This window comes from Hypanus sabinus, chromosome 16 (assembly GCF_030144855.1).
Source record: "Hypanus sabinus isolate sHypSab1 chromosome 16, sHypSab1.hap1, whole genome shotgun sequence".
Classification (NCBI taxonomy): Eukaryota; Metazoa; Chordata; class Chondrichthyes; order Myliobatiformes; family Dasyatidae; genus Hypanus; species Hypanus sabinus.
The window spans coordinates 67,946,260-67,972,704 of record NC_082721.1 but is presented as its reverse complement, the minus strand read 5'-3'; the positions used below and the strand labels follow the sequence as shown (position 1 = coordinate 67,972,704).

Genomic DNA, 26,445 nt, shown 5'->3' with positions numbered 1-26,445 from the left:
GGAAATCCAGAGCAATGAGATGCTGGGAGGAACTCAGCATCTATGGAGAGAAATAAAAAGTTGATGTGCTGGTCCTTTTAGAATCTAGTAACCTTTGTATTCTCTGCATTTGACTTTCCTGTACTCCACTCTTACTTTTCTCTTATAGAAAACAAATTTTTTGCTTTGTTCTCTGCATTGCTTCCCTCTGCCTTTCAAGTTGGCGTGTGTGTGTGTGTGTGTGTGTGTAGGGGGGTGGAAAGGGTTTATTTTGCTTTTGCTGTTTGTTGTACGTCGGCTGCGTGTTGTATGGCTACACATGTGGGTTGGCCCCAGCACATCCTCAGACTGTGTTGATTGTTAACACATTTCTCTGTATGGCTTGATGTACACAGGATCACGATCGGTATCTTTTGCTAGCTCCCCTAGATTATCTACTCCCTTACTTGTGATAGAGCTGTGTTCACAGGTTTGGCTGTGTGTTTGAAATCTAATTGATGCCAGATGCACCATGCCAGAGCACAGGAAATTACCCAGAGATACATAATGAGGTCACTATGTTACTGCACCATACGCCAAGACAGAACACCACCCTAAATCTATCAGGGATGAATGTTAAATGAACATTAACACTGGAGCTGGGGAGATTATGTCACCATGCAATCTCTGGAACTATCTTTTGTTTCCAACCCTTTCCTACCCTCCCCCCCCCACCCACCCATACACAGACAGGCCACCAGGCACCATCTTAAAATGTAGAGGGAAACAATACAGAGGCCGAAGCAGAAGTCAGAAAACAGAGAAGTCAAGGTGGAGTACAGAAATGTCAAATGTAAAACCGAAGAGTTCAACATGGTCTTATCATTGACTAAAGGAGGATGAAGCTAGAGAACCATCAGCCAGTTTTCTTTAGGGGAACGGAGGTGGGGAAGGTAAGTAGCTTTAAATTCCTTGGTGTTAGCAGATTGGATGATCTGTCCTGGGACCAGTAAGTGTCCTCAAAGAAGTTACGAAGTACCTGTATTTTCTTATAAGTTTCCATAGATTTTGAATGTCACCAAAATCTTTGAGAAACTTCTTTAGGTGCAGGAAGGAGAGTATCCAAACTGCTTGCATCACAGCCTGGTATGGACACACCAATGTCCCCACCATCCAGCCCATGCTCTCTTCTCACTACTATCACTGGGCAGGAGGTTCAGAAACCTCAGGTCCCACACCTCCAGGTTCAGAAACAGTTAGAAACCTTCAGACTCCTGAACAAGTGTGGATAATTTCAATCACCACTACTTTGTACGGATTCCACAACACCAGACTCAGTTTCAAAGACTCTTTACAACTCATGTTCTTTTTTTTTATTATTTGCGGTTTGTCAGTCTTAGTCTGTTTATGTCTAGTTTTTTTCCATATTCTATTGTATTTCTTTAATTTCCTGTAAATGCCAGCAATGAACCTCCAAGGTACTGTATGTACTTTGATAATAAAACTATTTACTTAAGTTATTACCAATAATAAGGATAAGTGGATAGCATAACGCATTACAGTGCCAGTGACCCAGGTTCAATTCCTGCTGCTCTCTGCAAGGAGTTATGTACATTCTCCCTGCGACCGTGTGGGTTTCCTCCCACATTTTAAAGATGTATGGGTTAGGGTTAGTAAGCTGTAGGCATGCTACGATCGCAGCACAGCAGGGTGACACTTGCAGGCTGTGTTGGTCGTTGACGCAAATAACGATTTTCCATGTGTGCTTCAATGTAAATGTGACAAATAAAGCTAGTCTTTAACTGACTTTGAACTTGATTCGCCTACAAGATGAGACCATCACTGTGAACACCAGCATTTGTTGCTCGTTTCCAAACTTAGTGGGGCAACTAAAATCAAAACCTGAACACAGAGAATATTGCTAACTCTCAGCAGGCCAGGCAGCGTCCGTGGAAGGAGAAATAGGGTTAACTTTCGGAGTACAGCCTGAAACATTAAAGTGACTTCTCTCCCCACAGATGTTGAATGTTTTCAGCCATATTCTATTGTTAACTCAGGAACCCATTCAGAATCAATAAGCTTCTTGCCAAAATAGAAAAGGCAAGACTCAAAGCCAAAACTCTCAAAGTTCAAAGAGAACGTACAAACTCCTTGCAGACAGCGACGGGAATTGAACCCGATCTTGTCACTGGCGCTGTGAAGATGTACACCATTAGAAGTCGAAGGAGAAGGGCTGCTCCATTGTTTAATGGTGCCGTGGGTGACCCTCTATCTCAGAATCACTTTTTTGTACTAACCCAATAACCTCTGCATTTTAATCTCCTTCTCTGTTGTAACGTCTTTTTCAAGACATGTCTCACTGACCAGTGATTTTAGATGTGCATCTGATCATGACCCCCCATGGTTCACTGTTGTTTCCACTCAATTTTTCTTTCACATTTGATATACCACTCAACTATAGATAGAGGCTGTTCGTGGAAGGCTTGTTCAGGCTCCTGTACAGCACCTGAACCTATGCCCACTGCCCATCAGCAGAGGTAAAGATACAAGGAAATCCCTTTAGAACAGAGATGAGGAGGAATTTCTTTAGCCAGAAGGTGGTGAAGCTGTGGAATTCATTGCCAATCGGCTGTGGAGGCCAAGACACTGGGTATTTTAAAGCGGAGCTTGATAGGTTCTTGTTGAATAAAGCTGGTCATAGGTTATGGGGGAGAAAGCAGGAGTATGGGGCTGAGAGGAAATATAACTCAGTCATGATGGAATGGTGGAGCAGATTCGAAGGGTCAAGTGGCTCAATTCTACTCCTACAGTTTATGGTTTAATATTTTCATCAACGATTAAATAGTTGAGGCATTCATGAACCAAATTCCCCATCAGTTTCCTAAATGCAGCACAAAGGGAAATGCTTATTTATAAACTGAGCCTCTCTGCATGTTGGCCAGAGTATACTTGGTCCCAGCCATTGCATTAAAATAGAAGGGGAGGACAGCAGTATGTTTAAAAAGTGTACCAGACTGATCATGGCCCAAGTTAAACATCTGAGAGTGTCCAGCACAGTCTGCAATTGTAAATTTTTTTTAAAAATCAAGATTAGCTCCATTTGTCACACGTACACCAAAACATGCAGTGAAATACGTCATTTGCACCAATGGCCAACGCAGCCCGAATGTGTGCTTGGAGCAACCTGCAAATGCCACCATGCTTCTGGCACCAGCATTGCATGACCACAACATACCAAACCTTACTAATCTACAAGTCTTTGGTACGCAGGAAGAACCCAGAACAGCCAAAGAAAACCCACATGGTCAAGGGGAGAACATACACAGTCCTTACAGACGGCGGTGGGATTCGAACCCTGATCACTGGCACTGTAAGCCGTTATGCTAACCACTACACTATCATGCCACCCACACTACTTAACCAACCAGAGCTGGAGGGAGGAGGTGGGGAAAGGAAGAAGCAACTAACGTTTGGAAACTGTGCTTTGAATGTTCAAAGATGGGCAGGCTGTGTGAAGTTCAGTAATTTGTATAAAAATAGAAAGTGAACATTTTCCATACTACAGGCAAATACCGGACGAGTGATCTCCCACTTAACAAACCCCGGAATGGGCAGTTTCCAATATTCTGCCCTGTGGCTGCCTGATAAGTGGATCAGGGGCTCAGCTATGGAGAGCAGCAATCACCACAGGAAGACTGTGTGTACACAAGCTGACATATTGTACATGGAGTCCTCAGTTGGAACAGTATTTTATTACAGTATTAGATTCGTGCAGGAAAACAACCAGGTTACTGTCCTATTGTAATGTGAAGCGCTTTATAGGTCTACAACATCATAAATGCTCCATTACCATATATTTTCCGCCATGGTTTAACAAATGGGCTACATTCTGGACAGCATACCAAATACCACAGAAGAACTGCTCAAGTTAGGACCCCACAGGTTAGCGTCAGGGCTCAAAATACCCGCCCTCAGTTCACTTCTGACTTATAACAATTCATTGATTTGTTTCTTGTAATAATATACACTTAAAAGACCAATAATTGGCAAACATTCAATTTTAGTGAAGTCGCGCTATACAAACGCACAAACAGATATAACCATCCATGCCCCGCCACAGGTTTCCAGAGGCAGCCCAGTACACTCCTGCTCTCCCCCAAAAATCCACAGCCTAAACTAGCTGCTAGTGTCGATCATCAGCCCCACCATCTAAGGCATCGTTGGGCAGTGCGCTGAGCTTTGCTCTTCGTTTCTAAATCGTTTCTTCTTACCCTTACCCCCACCATCTATCAACCTAAATTGACGCTGGCCCCCATTCACTCGGAGTGAGCCGTAGCCAATTCGCGCCAAGGCCGGGCTCCCTGCAGACTCTGCTGTGTCCAGTTGCTTTTCGGAACGGCCGGCCCACTCCTCACGTGCACGACCAGGCCGCCGCCGTAAAGGATTTGGAGAGCCAGCTCGACGCTGCCAGAGTAATTTCATCCGGGTGCCTCAGGCTGTCACACTCCAGGTCATGTTCTGAGTGGCTTTAACCCCGTGCACAGGACTTGACGATTGTACATAAAAGAAATGACAGTCTATGTAAAATATCTATATAAAAGAACGGCCTCAGTGATTTGCAATTAAAAGTCAGGAGCTCATCCCTAAATACAATTATTACTACACAATATGTACATTAGAACTGGATTTACTGTACCAGAATGGAATGCACAAGGCAATAGTCTTCCTAAAGTGAACTGAATGGTCAGAAATGCTCTCCTAATTATGTGCCGAAGATATTACAATGCAACTAAGTGACTCTTAGGTTTTTTTTTCCAATGTGAAGACCAGTGATGGTCAAGTAACCCTTGTCCCTCTCCCACTTTTCCAAGGAGCTGCCTGTCCCATTGAATGCTCCATCACAACACCACAATGGTCCAAAGGTGGAAACTGAGCCACTCTGAACCAGAGGGCAAGTCCCAAAGCCACTGACACCAGCTGGCTCACATTCTGCTGAGGGAGATCTTCACGTACGACGTGGGGACGTAGCCTTCCTCGCCGTTGTGCCGCCTGACCCGAGTCCATCCATCCCCCTTGTCCTCCTCGATCAGGTGCAGCACCTCTCCTTCCGCCATTGCAATGGTCCCTTCACTGTTACCTGCAACGATCAAAACAGCTCTTTACTCATTACGTCCTTCAATACCAAGCTCAAGCAGGCACCAACCCACGCGCTAAAGTTATACTGGCACATGCGTGCAGTGTCACCTCTCCATTCTGTAAACCCTACCAATAATAAAAACACACACAATGATTATCCTTACTGCCAAGTGAAGTAGCAGAAGATTCTTTACAACCCGAGAGTGAAGAAAATGTCTCACACCATCTCGGTGTCAGCTAGGCAGTTGCAAGAACCCACGAAGTTGGATAACACATTTTGAAATCCTCGCAAACTTGGTGTACACATCAATAAGTAGAGAGTACAGATAGACTCACTGATGAAAATAGTGTTGTGTGCATAGCTCTCAACACAACCACGTACAAACTGGACATAAATTATATTTGCCATCGCTAGTGCAGCAAAAGGTCTCACTGAAAGTAAAGTGTGTCTATTTCCCTTTCCTTGACCTTTTATAAATATGCACTAAAGCTTTTCACATTTCATGTTCACATTTCTATTATATATGAGCTACAATAACAATACTATTTAGAAATGATGTTATTTTTTCAATTGGTTTTTTAGAAGATTAATATTGATCATTTTTGAGCAGGTTTTCTAAAATGCTTCATTTATTTTGATCTGTCTCTGTTAGCAATGGAAGAGCAATGAATACATGATTCATCCTTCTTCCTTAAAAACGTTCATAACGAATGTTACTAATTCATTTCTCACTAACAATATCTGCTCAATATTACTAAGGCATGTGGAAGAGTTTTTAGAAGGTTATCGCCAATTTGGGCACACAAACTCAAATATGTTTGCCCCTTTGCACTAGACCTTTCTGCTCTAGAGCTCATAATATTAAAGACAAGTCCTTGATGGGCCTGTGGTCTAGGGCGGGGGTCGGCAACCTGCGGCTCCTGAGCCATTTGTGGCTCTTTCACCTCTGTGCTGCGGCTCCCTGTGGCTTTGGGAAATAATTGGTCAGTATTTAATTAAAATGTATTTTATGTTAGTTTGTTAGCTTTTGAAATGTAATTCTAAATTTGAAGATTATGGTGATCTTGTACAATCTAAGTGTGGCGACATCCGAAACGGCTCACAATTAGCCAGCATTCCGGCTAAGGGAGATAGCCTACGGGGGTTTGTGAGTACGCGTCTTTTGCAGCATCTGCGTCCATGGGGGCTGGGTTGAGAGAGGCTTAAAAGCAAGGCTGTTTAGTTCGAATAAAGCTATCTTTGACTGCAGTTTACTGACACCGCTACAACGTGTTTTTATCGCTGGCTGTCCAGACGGAAGGTGCTGAAACGCTTTGTCGCGTGTCTGGAAGAAGTGAAAACTTTCCTGGGCAGCAAAGGGCTCACCTTTCCTGAGCTGGAACAGCCAGAGTGGCTGGAAAAGCTACACTTCATGGTAGACATGACAGCGCACCTGAACACGCTGAACACAGCTCTTCAGGGGAAAGGACGTACAGCCCTGCACATGTTGGAGGATGTTTTGGCATTCGAGCGCAAGTTGACAGTGCTTGCCAGAGATTTACAGAAAGGCACTTTGTCTCACTTCCCCAATTTGAGAGAGTTCAAACAAGGTCACGACATGATAATTTCGGAGTATTTACATTCTGCAATCATCGCAATGCAAACATCGTTTGGGAAACGCTTCTGTGAGTTCAGAGAGGAAAAAAACACATTATCCTTCCCGGTCACTCCCTTAAGCATCGATCCTTCCCTACTGAATACGACTGCATTGGCAGGTGTGAGTCAACCTGATCTTGAGATGGAACTGGCCGACATAGCCGACAAAGACATATGGGTGTCCAAGTTTAGACGCTTGACAGCAGACCTTGAAGATGTTGCCCGTTCTTGCTCAGAAACACAAATGGAGTGATATTGAAAACCTTCCAAAACCGGACAAACTTGTGTTCGAAACATGGAATGCTATGCCCGACATTTATGTAAACATTAAAAAGTATGCGCTTTGAGTCCTGTCGATCTTTGGATCCACATATGTAAGTGAGCAGGTGTTCTCCAACATGAACTTTATTAAAAACAAACATCGAGCACGCCTCACAGATGACAGCTTGCGATCCTGTGTAAAGATGAAGGTGACGTCATACAGCCCTGATGTGCAGACGCTGTGCGCTGAGGTCCAGGAGCAGAAATCCCATTAACCAAGTATGATAAATATTTTAATTGCCTATTATTTTATGTGTATTCATATTTTTTCATTGTTCAGTGAAATAGTCCTTTTATTTTTCAGGCTGACAGCTGGCTGACGTTATCTTTGGTTTGCTGCTGGCGGAAAATTTAAGTTCGGCGTTTTTCATAAATACAAGAAGGACTCAAATAGACATTGAGTATTTTACTTAAAAGTAACTTTCAACCCAACGTCTTTTTTTCGGAGTTCAAAATGTTTTTGTTGCATGCAGAAATGTAATTTCGTTTTCTCTGCAGGAGTTCATCAATTTCATAAATGCAACACATTATAGTTTGTTTATACATAGCATAAAGGCAAAAAAAACGTTGTATGCAGTGTAATTTCATTTTAAATGTCAAACGGGTTTTGCGGCTCCCAGTGTTTTCTTTTCTGTGGGAAACGGGTCCAAGTGGCTCTTTCAGTGGTAAAGGTTGCTGACCCCTGGTCTAGGGGATAAGATGCTAAGAAACTATTTCCATTGTTGGGAAAATCCAGAGAAAGGGGAGATATTGAGCTTTTCCCCATTGCAAAGGTACCCAAGACCATTCAGCAGAGTCAAGTTTATTGTCATTGGCACAAAAACAGCGACACACAGATATAATGAAAAAACCTACTTGCAGCAGCATCAGATTCAAAACACACTGAACATAATTTATACGTGATGGTGATCAACGAGATTGTGCGAAACTAGACATTTAAGTGAAGTAAGGGCCTCGACCATGGATGTGGCGTCCAAGCTGTAAGCCAGCACACAAGCCAGGGCAGTCGATACTGAGAGCGAGCTGTTGCCCATGGAGCAGGCTCCCCCACTGCACACAACTGATGAATCCAAAGGAGCAGCAGAGGCTGATATATTTTGGCACCAGCAGCTGCCAGAGAGCCTTCCCCATAAGCAGGTATAGCCGCAAGGAGGTTTGAGACAACTTCCCTTTTCCTTGATGAACTGCCAACCAAGGCTGACAAGCCCCATCTGCCCAAAGTGCCCAGCTTTCCCCATCCCCTTCTCCTATCATTAAAACCGGTTCGGCTGTGCTTAGCAGCTAAGCCACACAGGAGCTAGACTTGGTGTCAGTGGCTATTTAAGACGCACACTATGGGAGCAAGACATTAGTGGTTTAAAAAAAGTACATCACAGGGTGTGCATGAGATGATCTGTGATGTGGTGGGATTAGGGCTGTGCAGGTCGGTTCAAGAACCTGATGGTTGCAGATTCTGGTTCAGATTTATTTATCACATGTACGTCGAACCATAGAGTAAAATGGGTCACTTGTGTTAACAGCCAACACACCCAAGGATGTGCTGGGGGGCACCACTCATCTTGACACCAACATGACATGTCCACAATGTTCAGCAGATTAAACCTGGTCGTGCAGGACCTCTGTATCGTCTGCCTGACTGCAGGGGTGAGAAGAGGGCACGACCAGGACAGAGGAGATCCTGGACAACAGATGCTGCCTTATTGAGGCAGTCCCTCATGTAGATGATCTCAATGGTGGGAGGGGTGTGCCAGTGAGGGGCCAGGCTGCATCCACTATTCAGTGCATTTCTGAGGCTTGGAAATGCCATACCAGGCCATGACACAACACACAAAGAATATCATCGATAGTGCACCTGCAGAAAATTAGAAAGCTGAGGTGTTGTCTCATCTCCTTCATGATTGCATCTATGTACCATGCCCAGGGCAGGCTGCTTGAAGTGTTAACGTCCAGGAATTGGAAGTCGCTGACTCTCTCCACCTCCAGCTCACTAATGAGAATGAGCATGTACTCTCTCCACCTCCAGCTCACTAATGAGAATGAGCATGTACTCTCTCCACCTCCAGCTCACTAATGAGAATGAGCATGTACTCTCTCCACCTCCAGCTCACTAATGAGAATGAGCATGTACTCTCTCCACCTCCAGCTCACTAATGAGAATGAGCATGTACTCTCTCCACCTCCAGCTCACTAATGAGAATGAGCATGTACTCTCTCCAGCTCACTAATGAGAATGAGCATGTACTTTCACCACCTCCAGCTCACTAATAGGAATGAGCATGTACTCTCTCCACCTCCAGCTCACTAATGAGAATGAGCATGTACTCTCTCCACCTCCAGCTCACTAATGAGAATGAGCATGTACTCTCTCCACCTCCAGCTCACTAATGAGAATGAGCATGTACTCTCTCCAACTCACTAATGAGAATGAGCATGTACTCTCTCCACCTCCAGCTCACTAATGAGAATGAGCATGTACTCTCTCCACCTCCAGCTCACTAATGAGAATGAGCATGAACTCTCTCCACCTCCAGCTCACTAATGAGAATTAGCATGTACTCTCTCCACCTCCAGCTCACTAATGAGAATGAGCATGTACTCTCTCCACCTCCAGCTCACTAATGAGAATGAGCATGTACTCTCTCCACCTCCAGCTCACTAATAGGAATGAGCATGTACTCTCTCCACCTCCAACTCACTAATGAGAATGAGCATGTACTCTCTCCACCTCCAGCTCACTAATTAGAATGAGCATGTACTCTCTCCACCTCCAGCTCACTAATTAGAATGAGCATGTACTCTCTCCACCTCACTAATGAAAATGAACATGTACTCTCTCCACCTCCAGCTCACTAATGAGAATGAGCATGTACTCTCTCCACCTCCAGCTCACTAATGAGAATGGGCATGTACCCTCTCCACCTCCAGCTCACTAATTAGAATGAGCATGTACTCTCTCCACCTCACTAATGAAAATGAGCATGTACTCTCTCCACCTCCAGCTCACTAATTAGAATGAGCATGTACTCTCTCTACCTCCAGCTCACTAATGAGAATGAGCATGTACTCTCTCCACCTCCAGCTCACTAATGAGAATGAGCATGTACTCTCTCCACCTCCAGCTCACTAATGAGAATGAGCATGTACTCTCTCCAACTCAATGAGAATGAGCATGTACTCTCTCCACCTCCAGCTCACTAATGAGAATGAGCATGTACTCTCACCACCCCCAGCTCACTAATGAGAATGAGCATGTACTCTCACCACCCCCAGCTCACTAATGAGAATGAGCATGTACTCTCACCACCTCCAGCTCACTAATGAGAATGAGCATGCACATTCCCGACTTCCCCTTTGTGAAGTCAATGGTACGCTTGTTACTGCAGCATCACTCAATGAGACATCCTGTACGATGTTCAGATTTAGATTCTGACTTACTTATCACATTTTATTTCCAGGATCATAGGAGATGTGAGAGAGGTATACAAAATTATGAGGGACGTAGATGCAAGCAGCCTTTTTCCACTGAGGTTGGGTGAGACTAGACTAAAGGCTTTGGGCTAAGGGTCAAAGGTGAAATGTTTAAGGGGAACTACTTCTCTCAAAAGGCAGCGAGAGTTGGGAACAAGCTGACAACAGTAAAGGTAAACGTGGCTCCGATTGCAGCACTTATGAGAAGCTTGGAGACGTACGTGGATGGGAGGGGCACGGAGGGCTGTGGCGGTGGGACGAGGCAGACGAACAGTTCGGCATGGACTAGACGGGCGAAAGGCCTGTTTCTGTGTGGTTGTGCTCTAAGACGATGACACATGCATCAGGATACAGTGAAATGTGTCATTTGCATTAGCAACCAAGGACGGGCTGGGGGCAGCCCACATTTCAGTGCCAACTTAGCATGCCCCCAACCTTCAGCAAAACAACCCACAGCTAAACCAGCACCTTTCCACCCTCTCATCCATCCACACAGGCCTCCAACCCCAGGACCCAACTAAGCCAGCATATACTCTTTGTTAGGTACACCTACGTACCTTCTCATTAATGCAAATATTTAATTAGCCAATCATGTTGCAGCAACTCAATGCATAAAAGCATGCAGAGACGGTCAAGAGGTTCAGTTGTTGTTCAGACCATCAGAATGTGGAAGAAATGTGATCTAATCGACTTTAAGCATAGATTAATTGTTGGTGCCAGATGGGGCAGCTTGAGTATCTTCTAGGATTCTCAAGCACTAAAGACTCTAGAGCTTACAGAGAATGGTACAAGAAACAAAGAATAAGACATCCAGTGAGTGGCAGTTTTGTGGGCAAAATGCCTTGTAAGTAAGTGAGGTCAGAAGAGAATGGCTAGATTGGTTAAAGCTGACAGGAAAGTACAAGTAACTCAAAAGGTCACACATTACAACAGCAGTGTGCAGAGAACAATTTCTGAATGCCCAACAGGTCGAACCTCGAAGTGGTTGGGCTACAGCAGCAGAACCACACTGGGTTCCACTCCTCTAGCTTATAAAATGGCCACGGAGTGTCTACTGCCCACCTGTAATTACCCTCAGGGTGGGTGCGAATTGCCCCCGAAACAGCTACAGTCCTCCTGAAGATGCTCACGCTGCTCTGTTGAATTGCAGGATTTAGATACAACAGCAATGAAGGGCAAGCACTTCATGTCCGTCGCCAACATCGGTGTCTTGGCCAACAACAAGTGGTGGTGTTGGTAGAATTGTGAATGGCACTGGAGTGGTGCTTACCCGCACAGTCACAGGTATGACGAGAGCAGAGCGTGGGGCTCCATACACAGTCCTGAGGTACACCAACCACAGGCTTCTGGTGAGGTTTGAGGCTTCAGAGTTTTGAGGGAACTGGAGGGTGTTTGTAACCTGGCACTCACTGCCTGACAAGCAGAGGAGACAGGCTTCCACAACATTTGAAGGGGTTTTGAGTTTCCAATGCATCGTTGGGTACGGAGCAAGAATTTTCTCCTCATTAACATGCTCAAAACACCGGCGAAACTCAGCAATTCAGGCAGCATCTATGCAGGGAAAATTTTCCAGCATCTACAGTCCTTCTGGTTTCTCTGAGTTTCTGCCTCATCACTGCTGATAATTGGGATTAATCTAGTACTAACACAACGGGCTAAAAAGCTCATTTCTGCACTATAGGACTCTACAATCAAAGGACAGTATTTCTGAATTTTAGGGGTTATGCTCTTAAAACAGTGATGAGGATGAGAGATCTGTGAATACTGGAAAATATTCCTTCCATGGATGCTGCCCAACTGTTGAGCTCCTCCAGTGCTTTGTGTGTTTGTGCTGACAAGGAGAAAATGCTCCTCTTGGAAAGTTCTAAATCTTTGGAATTCCCTAGTTGGTAAGCTGGGAAGCCAAAAGGCTGATGCATTTGAGATTCAAACAGACACTTGTAGGGGAGAACAGGATTGCTGGAACTGGCAGGAAGGAAAGTTGCAGCCATGAATTTAATAAATGGAAGAGCATCTGAAGGCTGAACGGCCTATTCCTCTTCCTATTTCTTGTTATGAATGAACAATAAGCACATGAACACTACCTCACTATTTTTGCTCTTTTTATTGCACTACTTATTTGATTTTTGTGATATACAGTAGACTCTGGTTAATTGGGCCATCAGTTAAGCAGAGCAGCACTTCCTGGGGATAACTCTTAATGAAAAGAAAACTAATCAAGAAAACAGCCAGATTCCTTTTGTTTACTTGGGACAGTAAGCCACTTAACTGGGGTAGGAGACTGTTGCCAAACAGTTTCTAACTTGTGTCAGACGCAGTTAAACATGACCCCGTGCTTACGGAGAAGAAATTAAAATGTGTTGTGTGTGCTTGTATTCAAAAAGCAGATATCTTTTGTCACTGATAGTTGCCTAGAAATAAGTAGAGAGGCAATTCAGAACTGTTTTGCTTACTGCAGTTTCAAGCATTCAGGCTTGGAGATGGCAGAAATGACCGAGAGTAAAAATGAAACAATTTCTCCACTTCAACAAGTTAGGAATTACGGAGAATTTGAAGGTATTGACGATCACCTTGAACGTTACAATGAAAATGAAGATTTGGAGGATTCAATTGTCAAATATGTTGTGGATTCAATTGTCAAATTGTATGAAGGCAGATGACTATCTGCACTAGGTGTCTGCACTGATTTTGTTCATGTACAGTCAATCAAAAGAAGACAGCAGCATACACTGGATGAATTCCTCTGTCAATTATTAAGAACTAATACCCAGTTTCATAGTACTGTAATAGTATTAGTAGCGTTCTAATTTTGTCTGTATTTAATTTAAATACATAATTTGTTACTCAGTTAAGATGTAGTTTGTCTTTTTATACCTTTTTAACTATTTCTATGAAACTTCAGCTAATTGGGGCAACTGCTTAATTGGGCCACAGTGTACTGGTCCCGATGTGCTCCAATTACCAGAATCCACTGAACATTTTGTATTACTTATTGCAATTTCTAGTACATTTTATGTATTGTACTGCTGCCATTAAACATCAACTTTCATGACCTATGTCAGTATAATAAATATGAATCTGATTATATTCTATTGCCTGAGTTCTGCTGTTATTAAAATTTAAGTATCAATGCCTGTAACAAAATTACTGGACTGGAAAAATGATCCAGGGATGAGAGTTTTATTACCATCTCTGCAGTAGGATGATTTAATCGAGTAAGTTCCAAAGCCGGGGTGGAGACACAAGAGACAGCAGTGCTAAAATCTGGAGCAACAAACAATCTGCTGGAGGAACTCAGAAGGTCAAGTGGCATATGTGGAAGGAAGGGAATTGTTGATATTTCTGGCCAAATTCCTGCACCAGGACCTGGTGCCTATACGCATCAGGATGTTGCGTACACACACACAAGCAGGAATAGTAGTAATGATACAATCACGCGAGTTGGATAACATACTCTCTGAAGGGATTGTCCACTGGGTTCCTCAGTTGGCTGTAGAGGCAACTCCGGGATCCAAATATTATCCCTTTAAGAGAGAATGCCTGTGCGTATCTTTGTCTAAAGTTGGGAGGCTGATGCATGGGCAGCCCTTGACAGACCAGGGTCAGGATCGAGTGGCATGTGATGCAAGATGACTGGGGACCTTTCACTGTCAGTGTGACAAGCCAACGTCATCCACCAGCTCCACCACTTTGTCTGGGACCTCACCGCCATGGCTGACCCTACCAGGAGCTAAACGCCAGGAGGCTAAACTCCAGACAACACTGCTCTTGGGACCTCAGGAACACAAGCCTGCCACAACAAGCTGATGAGCCTCCGAGAAGGGCATGTGCACACACACTCAGACTTGTTTAATTAGGATGGAGAGGCATTATTTTTCTAGTCGTTTTCTTGTAGTTTAACTTTCCTATGCTACCTTGTTTTTTTTAAATAAACCTGTGATCAGCACGCTGGGTCAAGGACTGGAGGTCTGCCCGGGTGTGTGAATGGATGGGAAAGGGGCTCATCTTGCTGTTGTGTTGCTGTTGTGTTATTTTGTTGTTGCTCTATGAAACACCGTGGACATGCTGTGTTGGCAACAGAAGCACAGCGACACTTCAGCACATCCTTTGGGATGCTGGTTGTTAACGTATTTCACTGTATGCTTCAATGTGCTGTACATGCGATAAACAAATCTGGATCTGAATCACCTGTAACTGTTCAGTGGTTCCACTCTCTCAGCAGAAGTGACGGAGGGTATGTGGTTGGGAAGGCTAAGGAGGGCTGTGGTCCAGGTGTGGGTTGATGGAACTAGTTTCTGAGCTGTGGCATTCTCTGACTCTAAAGCTCCCAGTAACTGCTGTAGAGCTGATTCTGTATTTCTCTAAAAGCCGCTCAGATTTTCTGCAGCAGGTGTCATGCCACTTAAATCTGCCTATTTTCTAGATTAATTTTTATCTCCAGTCTGAGTAAGAGACGGCCATGACTTACTTGAATTTGTGCCTGCAACATTTAATAAAATGATCGTAACCACCACATTCTAAGCCTCATTCTTGACTTCCAAAGAACCTTGGATCAATATCACTGGATCTAAGACACTAAAGCACACATGAACATACACACACCCGATCTTGCCAGCTCTTACCGTCAAATGGATACAGGGCAGTTGAGCTTCCTATGGGCTGAATGATGTCGTCCACTTCAAAATCATCAAATTCTGAGAGGGTTGGAGGCTGTGGCAGAGGCTCCTGCCCACTATCATCAGAGTAGGTTGTATCCGGACTGGTTCAAGGAGAGAAAGAAAATTAATTTATAGATACCTGATCTTTTGAAAACAATATGGTTTCTTGGCTGTGAATCAGTAGTTGGCACATACATACATCTATCAGAAGATTCATAGAGTCAGAGGAGGAAAACAAGCCCTTCAGCCCAAATTGTCAATGTCGACCACACAACCTACATAGGGTAATCCCACTTACTTGTGTCTGCCTCATATCCCTCTTAAACCCCTGCTATCCATGTACTTGTCTAAATGTCTCCCCTGCTATCAATGACCTCAGTCACTGCATCGTAAACACTTTAAAATCCTTTTTCTAATGCACAAAACATACTGGTATTTATGCTCATTTTATTCCATATCTGTACATCTAACTTTATCTTTCGATATAATTCTTTATTGTATTATTGTTGAATTTTTTTTTGCTGCATGTAGTGCCATAACACTGTCACACCACAGCAATTTCCTGATGCAGTGGATTCAGTTAATTGGAAAACATTGGGACTAATACATCTTGGCCCAATTAGCTAAAGTTTCATGGAAATAGTTTAAAAGGTATAAAAAGGATAAACTACTATTTATTAGTTCCAATGGTTTAGATAGGGCAGAGTTTGTTAAGTGCGTCCAGGTCAGATTCCTGTCACAGTATGTTGACAGGCCGACTGGGGGACTGCCATACTAGATCTAATATTAGGTAACAAACTGGGTCAGGTCACAGATCTCTCAGTGGGTAAGCATCTAGGGGACAGTGACCACCACTCCCTGGCCTTTAACATTATCATGGAGAAGGATAGAATCAGAGAGGACAGGAAAATTTTTAATTGGGGAAGGGCAAATTATGAGGTTATAAGGCTAGAACTTACGGGTGTGAATTGGGATGATCTTTTTGCAGGAAAATGTACTATGGACATGTGGTTGATATTTAGGGATCTCTTGCAGGATGTTAGGGATAAATTTGTCCCAGTGAGGAAGATAAAGAATGGTAGGGTGAAAGAACCATGGGTGACAAGTTAAGTGGAAAATCTAGTCAGGTGGAAGAAGGCAGCATACATGAGGTTTAGGAAGCAAGGGCTATTGAGGAATGTACTTTGCTGTATTGTTCTATGTTCTAATAATTAAATAACAAATTATGTACTTAAATGAAATACAGAACAAATTAGAACACTACAATACTATAGTTCCTTGTGGTTTTCAATGGGAAAATTCATCCAGGGTACAGTATGTATGCCACTGGGTTCTTTTGATTGACTGTAAATGGACAAAATCAGTGCAGCACCTCGTGCAGATAACGGGCTGCCTTCATACAATGTATTCAACAACTTTATCTGCCTAATCTTCATTTTCATTGTAACATTCAAGATGATTGTTGACACCTTCAAATTCTTCATAGTTGCTAATTTGTTGAAGTAGTGAAATTGTTTCATTTTCACTCCCAGCCATTTCTGGCATCTCCAAACCTGGATGCTTGAAACTGTGGTAAGCAAAACACTTACTGCTTACTTCTCGATTTCTATCAGTGACAAAACACACACGCAATTAACACTAATTTACAAACTGCTCACTCTAAGCACGGTGTAGCATCTAACGACCATGCAAGCACATGAGACTGACAGTAGTTAGAAACTGTTTGGCAACAGAATCCTGTCCCAGTTAAGCTGCATAGCGTGCCAAATTAAAAAAATGGAATTCCGGCCACTTTCTCGATTAGTTTTTGTTCTTTAAGAGTTATCCCAAATAAGTGGCTGTCCCAATTAACCAACAGCCTAATTAACCGTAATCGTCTGTACACGTAAATAAAATTGATCCTGATCCTGAATTGAACATTTTATTTACCTCTACCACTTCCTCTGTCAGCTCATCCCATTAACTGACCACCATGTTTGTGAAAACCCTGCTCCTCAAGGACCCCATACATTTTTCTCCTTCCCACCCTAAATTTAGGTCCCCTCAGTCTAGACTCCATTAAAGCTGGGGACTCAATTACTTTAGCTTTGCACCTCATGTTTCTGTAAACCTCTGTGAGGTAATGTGTCCAAGGAAACCAGCCTCAGTCCACCCAACTCTCCTTGTAAGTCAAGGCCACCAGCCCAAGCAACAACCTTGTGAACCTTATCTGTACCCACTTCAGCTGAATTAGATGCTTCCTACATCATACAAATCTCTAAGCTAATATTCCCGTGGAGGTTAAGTTACTTTTTCCGGTGGAGTTATCTGTGGAACTCACTCACCTTTCCTTTTCGTGTGACCCGTTGTTGTTCAAGGAGGGTGACTGGTCACAGTGGGGGATGTACTGTACACAGCTGTCACTTCTTGAAACAACCTTCCCTTCAGCATCTGTCAGCCACGACTTGGAACAAAACAAACAATTTGCTGTCATCAACATTCCTCCTCTGCTGGGGAATTCATTTCTCCATTTCCCTTTCCCTCCCTCGCTCCCTCCATTTTCCACAACCAAAGAAGGATAAAAGATTTCAGGAGCCCAGCCAATACTGCACAGAGAAGCCCACTGCCCACTGCCTGCAGTGGACTTGATCGCTTCATCAGTGACGAAGTGTTTTGAGAGGCTGGTAATAAAACATATCAGCTCCGGCCTCAGAGGCAATTTGGATCCACTCAAGTTTGCTTACCAGACCAACAGGCCCACAGCAGATGCCATCTCATTGGCTCTTCACACAACCCTGGAACATCTAAACAGCAAAGATGCATACATCAGGATGCTCTGTATCTATTACAGCTCAGCATTTAATACCATCATCCCCTCAAAACTAATCAATAAGCTCCAAGACCTTGATCTCAATACTTCCTTGTGCAATTGGGGATCTGGGATTTTCTCACTGTAGATCCCAATCAGTTCGGATTGGCAACATCTCCTCTGTGATCATCCAGACCAACAAGGTCTGCTACTGTTATTCACTGTACCCCAGGACCATTCCAGTCTGGAACTCCCTGCCACCACACATTAAATCTGCTGCTGATAGTAAAACTTCAAGTCGCTGCTCTTAAACACCGTAATTTAAATTACAACTGCATGCACAAGGGACTGCAGAGCCCAGTGGCGGCAGTTGGAGCAGTATGGACAAGACAAGACAAGAGGTAGTGGATTCAGCCCAGTACATCATGGGTAAAGCCTTCCAAACGAGTGAGCACATCCACACGAAATATTGTTGTAGGAAAACAGCATCCACCATCAGAGATCCTCAGCACCCAAGCTATGCTCTTTTCTTGCTGCTGCCATCAGGTAGAAGGTAAAAGAAGCCTCACGACTCGCACCACCAAGTTCACGAACAGGTACAATAAGGCTCTTGAACAAAGGGGTTAACTACAATCACTTTCCCATTCATTGAGATGTTCTCACAACCAATAATCTCACTTTAAGGATTCTTTATCTCATATTCACGTTACTTATTGCTATTTATATTTTCATTTGCACAGTTGATGTCTTCTGCACTCTAACTGATCTTTCAGATTTGCTGATTGTGCCCGCAGAAAAATTAATTTCAGAGTTGTATATGGTGACATATATGTACTTCAATAATAAAATTTACTTTGAACTTTGAAGACCAGGAATCCTTTAGTCACAAACACACTAAATGCTGGAGGAGCTCAGCAGGTTAGTCAGTATCTTTGGAGAGGAATTAGCCGACAACATCAGGCCTAGATCCTTTAGCAGTACTAGAAAGGAAGGGTTGGTGTGTGTGTGTGTGTGTGTGTGTGGGGGGGGGGGGGGTAGCAGAAGCCAGAATAAAAAGGTAGGGGCGAGGGAAAGGAGTACAAAGTTCAAAGTACAATTTATTATCAAAGTACATCCACGTCACACATACAACCCTGAGATTCTTTTTCTGCAGACATTCTTAGCTAATCTATAGACTGTAATTATAATCAGGATCTGTAAACTACAAATTTAAAAAAAGCTTTGACTAGCAGCCAATTCAGCATCAAAAGTTTGGAGGGGTGGGGACTTCAATCAGGTTCACTACCCGAGGAAAAAAGGCAGCCGCGTGTCACGGCAGCGAGAAGGAGCTTTGACCAGCAACCGATCGGTGTTTGGGATTGATTACTAAGAGCAAATTATAGGAAGGCAGGAGCAAATGCAGCAGCTGTCGTCCGAGTGGACATCGACTGGTGATTTTGAGGCTTTAGCTCTTCGAGGCTTCTCTCAGAGAAAACAGGAAAGAAAAGCTCAAGTTTTTTTTTCTTCTCTTCTTTATATCTGCTCAGCTAGGACGTTTGAGATGCCAGGCAGGAGAGTGAAATGCTGCTCTTGCGGGATGTGGGAAGGCAGGGAGACCTCCAGTGTCCCTGACGATTACAAATGTGAGAAGTGCATCCAGCTGTAGCTTCTAATAATGTGTTAAGGAGTTGGAGTCGGAACTAGATGAAGTCCACATCTGAGGGGGTATTAGATAGGACATATGGAGAGGTAGCTACACCCAAGGTGACAGTCAGGAAGGGAAAGGGACAAAGGAGCCAAGGAGCCAGTGCAGAGAACCCCGTCGTCAACCCCCTCAACAGTTTGGAAACTGTCTGGGGGTGGGGGGTGGAAATGACCTAACAGAGGAAAGTCGCAGTGGTTGGGTCACTGCCTCTGAGACTCAGGAGGGAAGTGGGGGGAGAAGAGGTGCACTGTGGTGATAGGGGACTCGTTAGATAGGGGAACGGACAGGAAGTTCTGTGGGCGAGAATGAAATTCCCAGATAGTATGTTGCCTCCCAGGTGCCAGGGTCTTGGATATCTCAGACTGAGCCCTCAGCATTCTTAAGTGGGAGGGTGAAAAGCCAGAAGTCATAGTCCATGTCAGTACCAATGACATGGGTGGGGCGAGTGACAAGGTTCTGTATAGGACAGGGGTGACAAACTCATTTTAGGTCACGGGCCGGATTGGGCAAAATGCAGCTTCATGCAGGCCAGATCAGTCGGACGCGTGCGAATGCAGCTTTCATTGCCTCCGTTTTTTCAGCCTGTTCTCATGTGTCTCAGTCTCTGCTATAACTACAAAGTGTTTCACTTCACAAATTCCGTTTCTTATGAAGAAGACTGCTGATCAAGCATTATTTTTATGATTGGTATTAACTTACAATCATAGGCTTCATATCACCGGGCCATTAATAATTAAAATAATAGATCTATCTAAAATGATCTCGTGGGCCGGTTATAATTGTACGCCGGGCTGGATATGGCCCGCGGGCCTTGAGTTTGACACCTATGGTATAGGGAGTTCAGGGAGTTAGGAGATAAGTTAAAGGACAGGACCCCCAGGGTTGTGATCTCAGGATTCCTACCCGTGGCACAAGCTAGTGAGGCCACAATTAGGAAGATTATACAGTTAAATATGTGGCTAAGGAGTTAGTGTAGGAGGGAGGGCATAGGATTTTTGGAGCATTGGGCTCATTTCCAGGGAAGGTCTTGAGCTCCCTATATTTCAACGCAAGAAGTATCATAGGAAAGGCAGATAACAGTGCTGAAGATGAGGTTGCTGGTTTACCAACAGCGGCAACGCATAGTGAGGAGAGGCTGTTGATAGGGCAAAATTCCAATCAACAAGATGAGCTGCAATGTAAAAGGCGGACAAAATCGAAAAGGGTGAATACAGGAAGGGTGTTATATGTGAATGTGCACAGTATGCAGAGCAAGGTCGATGAGCCTGCAGCACAATTACAGATTGGCATGTATGATGTTGCAGGCATCACTGAATCATGGCTGAAAGATTATAGCTGGGAGCTTAATGTCCAAGGATACACACTGTATCAAAAAGACAGGCAGGAAAGGAAAGAGGGGGTCGTGTTGCTCTGTTGGTAAAAATTTAAATCAAAGCATTAGATAGAGGTGACATAGGGTCAGAAGATGTGATAGAACTAAGGAACTGCAAGGGTAAAAAGACCCTGATGGGAGTTGTATACAGACCTCCAAACAGTAGTAAGAACGTGGCCTACAAATTACAACGGAAGATAGAAAATGCATGCTAAAAGGGCAATGTTACAATAGTCATGGGGGACTTCAATATGCAGGTAGATTGGGAAAATCAAGTTGGTGCTGGATTTCAGGAGGGGGGAATATTTAGATTTCCTAGGAGATAGCTTTTTAGAGCAGCTCATGGTTGAGCCCACTAAAGGATGCTGTACAATGAACCAGAATTGATTACAGAGTTTAAGGTACAAGAACCCTCAGGTGAAGTGAGCATAATATAATCAAATTTGCCCTGAAATTTGAGAAGCTGCTAAATTTAGATGCATCAGTATTACAGTGGAGAAAAGGGTATTATAGAGGCATGAGAGAGGAGTCGGTTAGAACTGACTGGAAAAGAACATTGGCAGGGATGACGGCAGAGCAGCAATGGCTGGAATTGCTGAAAGCAATTCGGAAGGCGCAGAATATAACATCCCAAAGAGGAAGAAGTATTCTAAGGGAAAGATGACACAACCATGGCTAACAGGAGGAGTCGAAGCCAACATAAAAACAAAGAGAAGGCATGTAAAAAAGCAAAAATTAGTGGGAAGTTAGAGAATTGGGAAGTTTTTCAAAACCCAGAGAAGGCAACTAAATATGTCATTAAGAAGGTAAAGATGGAATATGAAAGTAAGCTAGCCAATAATATTCGAGAGGATACCAAAAGTTTCTTCAAACAATTGAAGTATAAGAGAGGCAAGAGTGGATATCAGACCACCAGAAAACTACGCTGGAAAGATAGTAACAGGGGCAATGAAATAGTGAACGAATTGAATAAGGAGTTTGCATTAGTTTCACTGTGGAAGTACTAGCAGAATGGTAGAAGTTCCAGATGTCAGGGGGCATGAAGTGTGTGAGGTTACCATAATCAGACAGAAGGTTCTGGGAATCTAAAAGGTCTAAAGTCACTTGGACCAGATGGTGTACACCCCAGTTTTGAAAGAGGTGGCTGCAGAGATCGTGGAGGCGCTAGTAATGATCTTTCAAGAATCACTAGATTCTGGAATGGTTCCAGAAGACTGGAAAATTGCAAATGTCACTCCACTCTTCAAGAAGGGAGAGAGGCAGAAGAAAGGAAATGATAAGGCAGTTAGTCTGACCTCAGTGGTTGGAAAGATGTTGGAGTCAATTATCAAGGATGAGACGAGGTCTCAGGGCACTTGGAGGTACACGATAAAATAGGCTAGTTGGCATGGTTTCCTCAAGGGAAAATCTTGCCTGACAAATCAGTTGGTATTTTTTGAGAAAATAACAAACAGGATAGATGAAGGAGAATCCGTTCATGGTTGTACTTGGATTTTCAGTAGGCCTTTGACAAGGTGCCACACATGAGGCTCCTTAACAAACTATAAGCCCATGATATTACAGGAAAGATTCTTGTATGGATAAGGCAGTGGCTGATTGGCAGGAGGCAAAGAACAGGAATAAAAGGAGCTTTTTCTTGCTGCCAACGACTAGTAGTGTTCCACAACTGTCTGTGTTGAGACCACTTCTTCTTACATTATGAGGGGTGATTGATAAGTTTGTGGCCTTAGGAGTCAGTTTTAGAAAACCTAGCACATTTATTTTTCAACATAGTCCCCTCCTACATTTACACACTTAGTCCAGTGGTCGTGAAGCATACAGATCTTGGACCCCTAGAAAGTGTCCATAGCATGGGTGATTGTTAAGTTTGGAAGGAGACGAGTTATACAGCTCTCGTTACAAGCACATGCAGTTCAACTCTGAGTGATTATGCAGAAAGTTTGAAGTTAATAACTCGTCTCTGCCTACCTTAGGCCACGAACTTATCAATCACCCCTCATATATGTCAATGATTTGGATGACAAAATTGATGGCTTTGCTGCAAAGTTTGCAGACAATACGACGACAGGTGAAGGGGCAGGTAGTTTCGAGGAAGAAGAGAGGCTACAGACCGACTTAGACAGATTAGATTAGGAGAATGGGCAAGTAGTGGCAAACGGAATACAGTGTCGGAAAGCGTACGGTCATGCACCGTGGTAGAAGAACTGAAAGGGTTGACTACTTTCTAATTGGAGATAAAATACAAAAAACTGAGCTGCAAAGGGACAGGAGTCCTTGTGCAAGATTCCCTAAAGGTTAATTTGCAGGTTGACTCTGTGGTGAGGAAGCCAAATGCAATGTTAGCATTCATTTCAAGAGGACTAGAATATAAGAGCAAGGATGTAATGTTGAAACTTTGTAAATCACTGGAGAGGCCTCACGTGGATTACCATGGGCAGGTTTAGTCATCTTTATCTTAGAAAAGAAGTGATAAAACTGGAGAGTGTTCAAAGGAGGTTCACAAAAATGATGCAGGATTGAATGGCTTGTCATATGAAGAGTGTTTGATGGCTCTGGGCCTGTATTCACTAGAATTCAGAAGAATGAGGGGTAACGTCATTGAAACCTATTGAATGAAGAAAGGCCTTGTTAGAATGGATGTGGAGAGGATGTTTCCTATAGTGGGGCAGTCTAAGAACAGAGGACACAGCCTCAGAATAGTGGGGCGTACTTTTAGAATGGAGATGAGGAGGAATTTCTTTAGCCGAAGAGTGCTGAATCTGTGGAATTCTTTGCCACAGGCAGCTCTGGAGGTCAAGTCTTTATGTATATTTAAGGCAGAGGTTGACAGATTCTTTTCTGGTCAGGACATGAAGGGATATGGGGAGAAGGCAGGAGACTGGGGCTGAGAGGAAAACAGGATCAGCCTAGATAAAATGATGGAGCAGACTCGATGGGCCAAATGGCCTAATTCTGCTTCTATAATTTATGGCCTTATTGTAAAAAAACTGTGCAAACAGCTCTATTTCCATCTTTAATAATCTTTATATTTCCCTTTCTGGGTTCTTTTGAAGACCCTGACCAGGATTTACACACAGACTTTAGCTCTTTATGGCAACGGGACCCATTCTTGGGGTTTCAGGACCTGACGTTGTTTGGTACGCTTGTATTTGGAAACCTAACATCTCGGGGCTCTGGAAACAGGCAGATCGAGGGGCAGTGCCACAGCAGGAGACTCGTGTGCCGTTGGGGAGGCCGGAAAATCTTTCGCTGTGGGTCCAAAGATCCGAGATCTTTGCAATCTTCAGGCACAGAGCTCCTAAGAAGTGACAAAACGGACTTTTTAACATCGTAAACCAGCGGATTGTTGTTATGTCTCCCGCTTGTGGTGAAAATGGGGGACACCTCCCTCTCCCTTATAAGGGAGAGCGAGAACCTGTGGTTTGTCGAATGCCGGATGAAATGCAGCAGTCTTTGGGGTAACTGCAAGGTCTGTGCCTTTGCTGTCGCTTGTGCTCGGTAGCGCGTGTACTTTTTTTTTGCTGGGGGGGGGGGGTGGGAGGGGGATCATTGCCTCACTGCTGCTTATGTGTGGGAGGGGGGAGCTGGAGGGGGACTTTGGGGTTCTCACGTTTAATTATCCTCCATTCTCTAGGGCACTTCTCTGTTTTCGTGGATGCTTGTGAGAAAAAGCATTTCAGGATGTATATTATATACATTTCTCTGACATTAAATCGGACCTTTGAACCTTTGAAATGCAGATGTAAATAAACAGCAATAAATAAGCATAAAATAACAATATATCAGAGTACTAAAATGAGAGTTTTGTTCAAGAGCCTGACGATTGAAGGGTAGTAACTGTTCTTGAACCTGTCCGTGCAAGTCCTGAGGCACTTCTGCCTTCCACTTGATGACAGCAGCGAGAAAAGAGCATGGTCTGGGCGGCGAGGATCTTTGATGATGGACGCTGCTTTTCTACAGGAACGTTTCATGTGGATATGCTCAATAGTTGGGAGGGTTTTACCCGTGATGTACTGGGACAAATTTTCTGCTCAAAGGCATTTGTGTTCCCAGGCCATAATGCAGCCAGTCAGCACACTTTGCACCACACATCCATAGAAACTTGCCAAGATTTTCAATGACATACTTAACCTCCACAGTCTCTTGAGGAAGTAGAAGCACTGTTGTGCTTTCTTCACGATAATATTCATGTGATAGGTCCAGGGCAGGTCCTCTGAGATAAGTGACACCCAGGAACTTAAAGTTACTGACCTCTCCACTTCTTATTCTCCAATGATTACTGGCTCATTGACCTCTAGATTCCCTCTCCTCAAGTCTACAATCAGTTCCTTGGTCTTACTGACATTGAGTGAGAGGTTGTTGTTATTACACCACTCAGCCAAGTTTTCAATCTCTCTCCTGTATACTGATTCATTACCCCCTTTGATACAGCTCACGACAGTGGAGTCACCAACAAACTTGTACACGGCCTTGAAGCTGTATTTAGCCGCAGTCATTGGTGTAAACCAAGTAGAGCAGAGGGCTAAGGACACAGCTCTGTGGTGCTCTTGTGCTGATGGAGATTGTGGAGGAGATGTTTTTGCCAATCTGAACTGACTGGGGTCTACAAGTGAGGAAATCCATGATCCAATTGCACAAGGGGGTAATTGAGGCCCCGGGTCTTGGAGTTTACTGATTAGTTTTGAGGGGATGATGGTGATAAATGTTGAGCTGTAATCGATAAGGAGCATCCTGATGTATGCATCTTTGCTATCCAATGTTCCAGGGGTGTGTGAAGAGCCGACAAGATAGCAACTGCTGTAGACCTGATGCTTCTGTAGGCAAAATGGAGCGGGTCCAAGTCATCGCTCAGACAGGAGCTGATATGCTTCAACACCAGCCTCTCAAAACACTTCATCACTGTGATTGTCATTTAGTCAGGTTACCAAGCTCTTCTTGGGCACCGGTACAATTCAAGTCTCCTTGATGCAGGTGGGTAACACACTTTGCCAGAGTGAGAGGTTGAAGATATCTGTGAATACACCAGCCAGTTAGCTGGCACAGGTCTTCAGTACTCAACCAGGGTCTAACCAGGGTATAATAGAGCTCCAACAGAACTTTGCGGCTCTGGAGTTCACATTCCTGGGATTTGGGATTCACAATGTCTGCCCATATTAGTCCCTAAGGAGACAAGGCCATTAACAGTTGCACATTTGGGTCTACTAGGATAGGGTAGTCAAACATGGAGAAATGGAGAGAAGTGTTAGATTTATCTTAGAGTGGGTTGAAAGATTGGCATAACATGGGAGGCCAAAGAGCTGTACCGTGCTGTATCATTCTATGTATGAACATTACATCATTAGTCCAAACCCAAGCTTTTAACTCTTCTCCTTCTCCACCCTATTTTCCCTGCCCCAGTCACCACACTACAACCTCCAGAGCCTG

At 43.9% G+C, this 26,445-nt stretch overlaps 1 protein-coding gene across 1 annotated transcript in view; it reads right to left on the bottom strand.

Moving 5' to 3' along the window:
* Nucleotides 1-3,690: 3,690 nt before the first annotated feature.
* LOC132406403 (cdc42-interacting protein 4-like) overlaps nucleotides 3,691-26,445 on the bottom strand; it is a 172,658-nt gene continuing 149,903 nt past the window's right edge. Inside the window, exons 12-14 of the mRNA XM_059992040.1 lie at nucleotides 17,502-17,620; nucleotides 15,142-15,278; nucleotides 3,691-5,095 (exon numbers count right to left, since the gene is read on the bottom strand). Of these exons, the coding sequence (XP_059848023.1) occupies nucleotides 4,941-5,095; nucleotides 15,142-15,278; nucleotides 17,502-17,620 (411 nt within the window). The 3' untranslated portion in view covers nucleotides 3,691-4,940. The remainder of the gene's footprint in view (nucleotides 5,096-15,141; nucleotides 15,279-17,501; nucleotides 17,621-26,445) is intronic.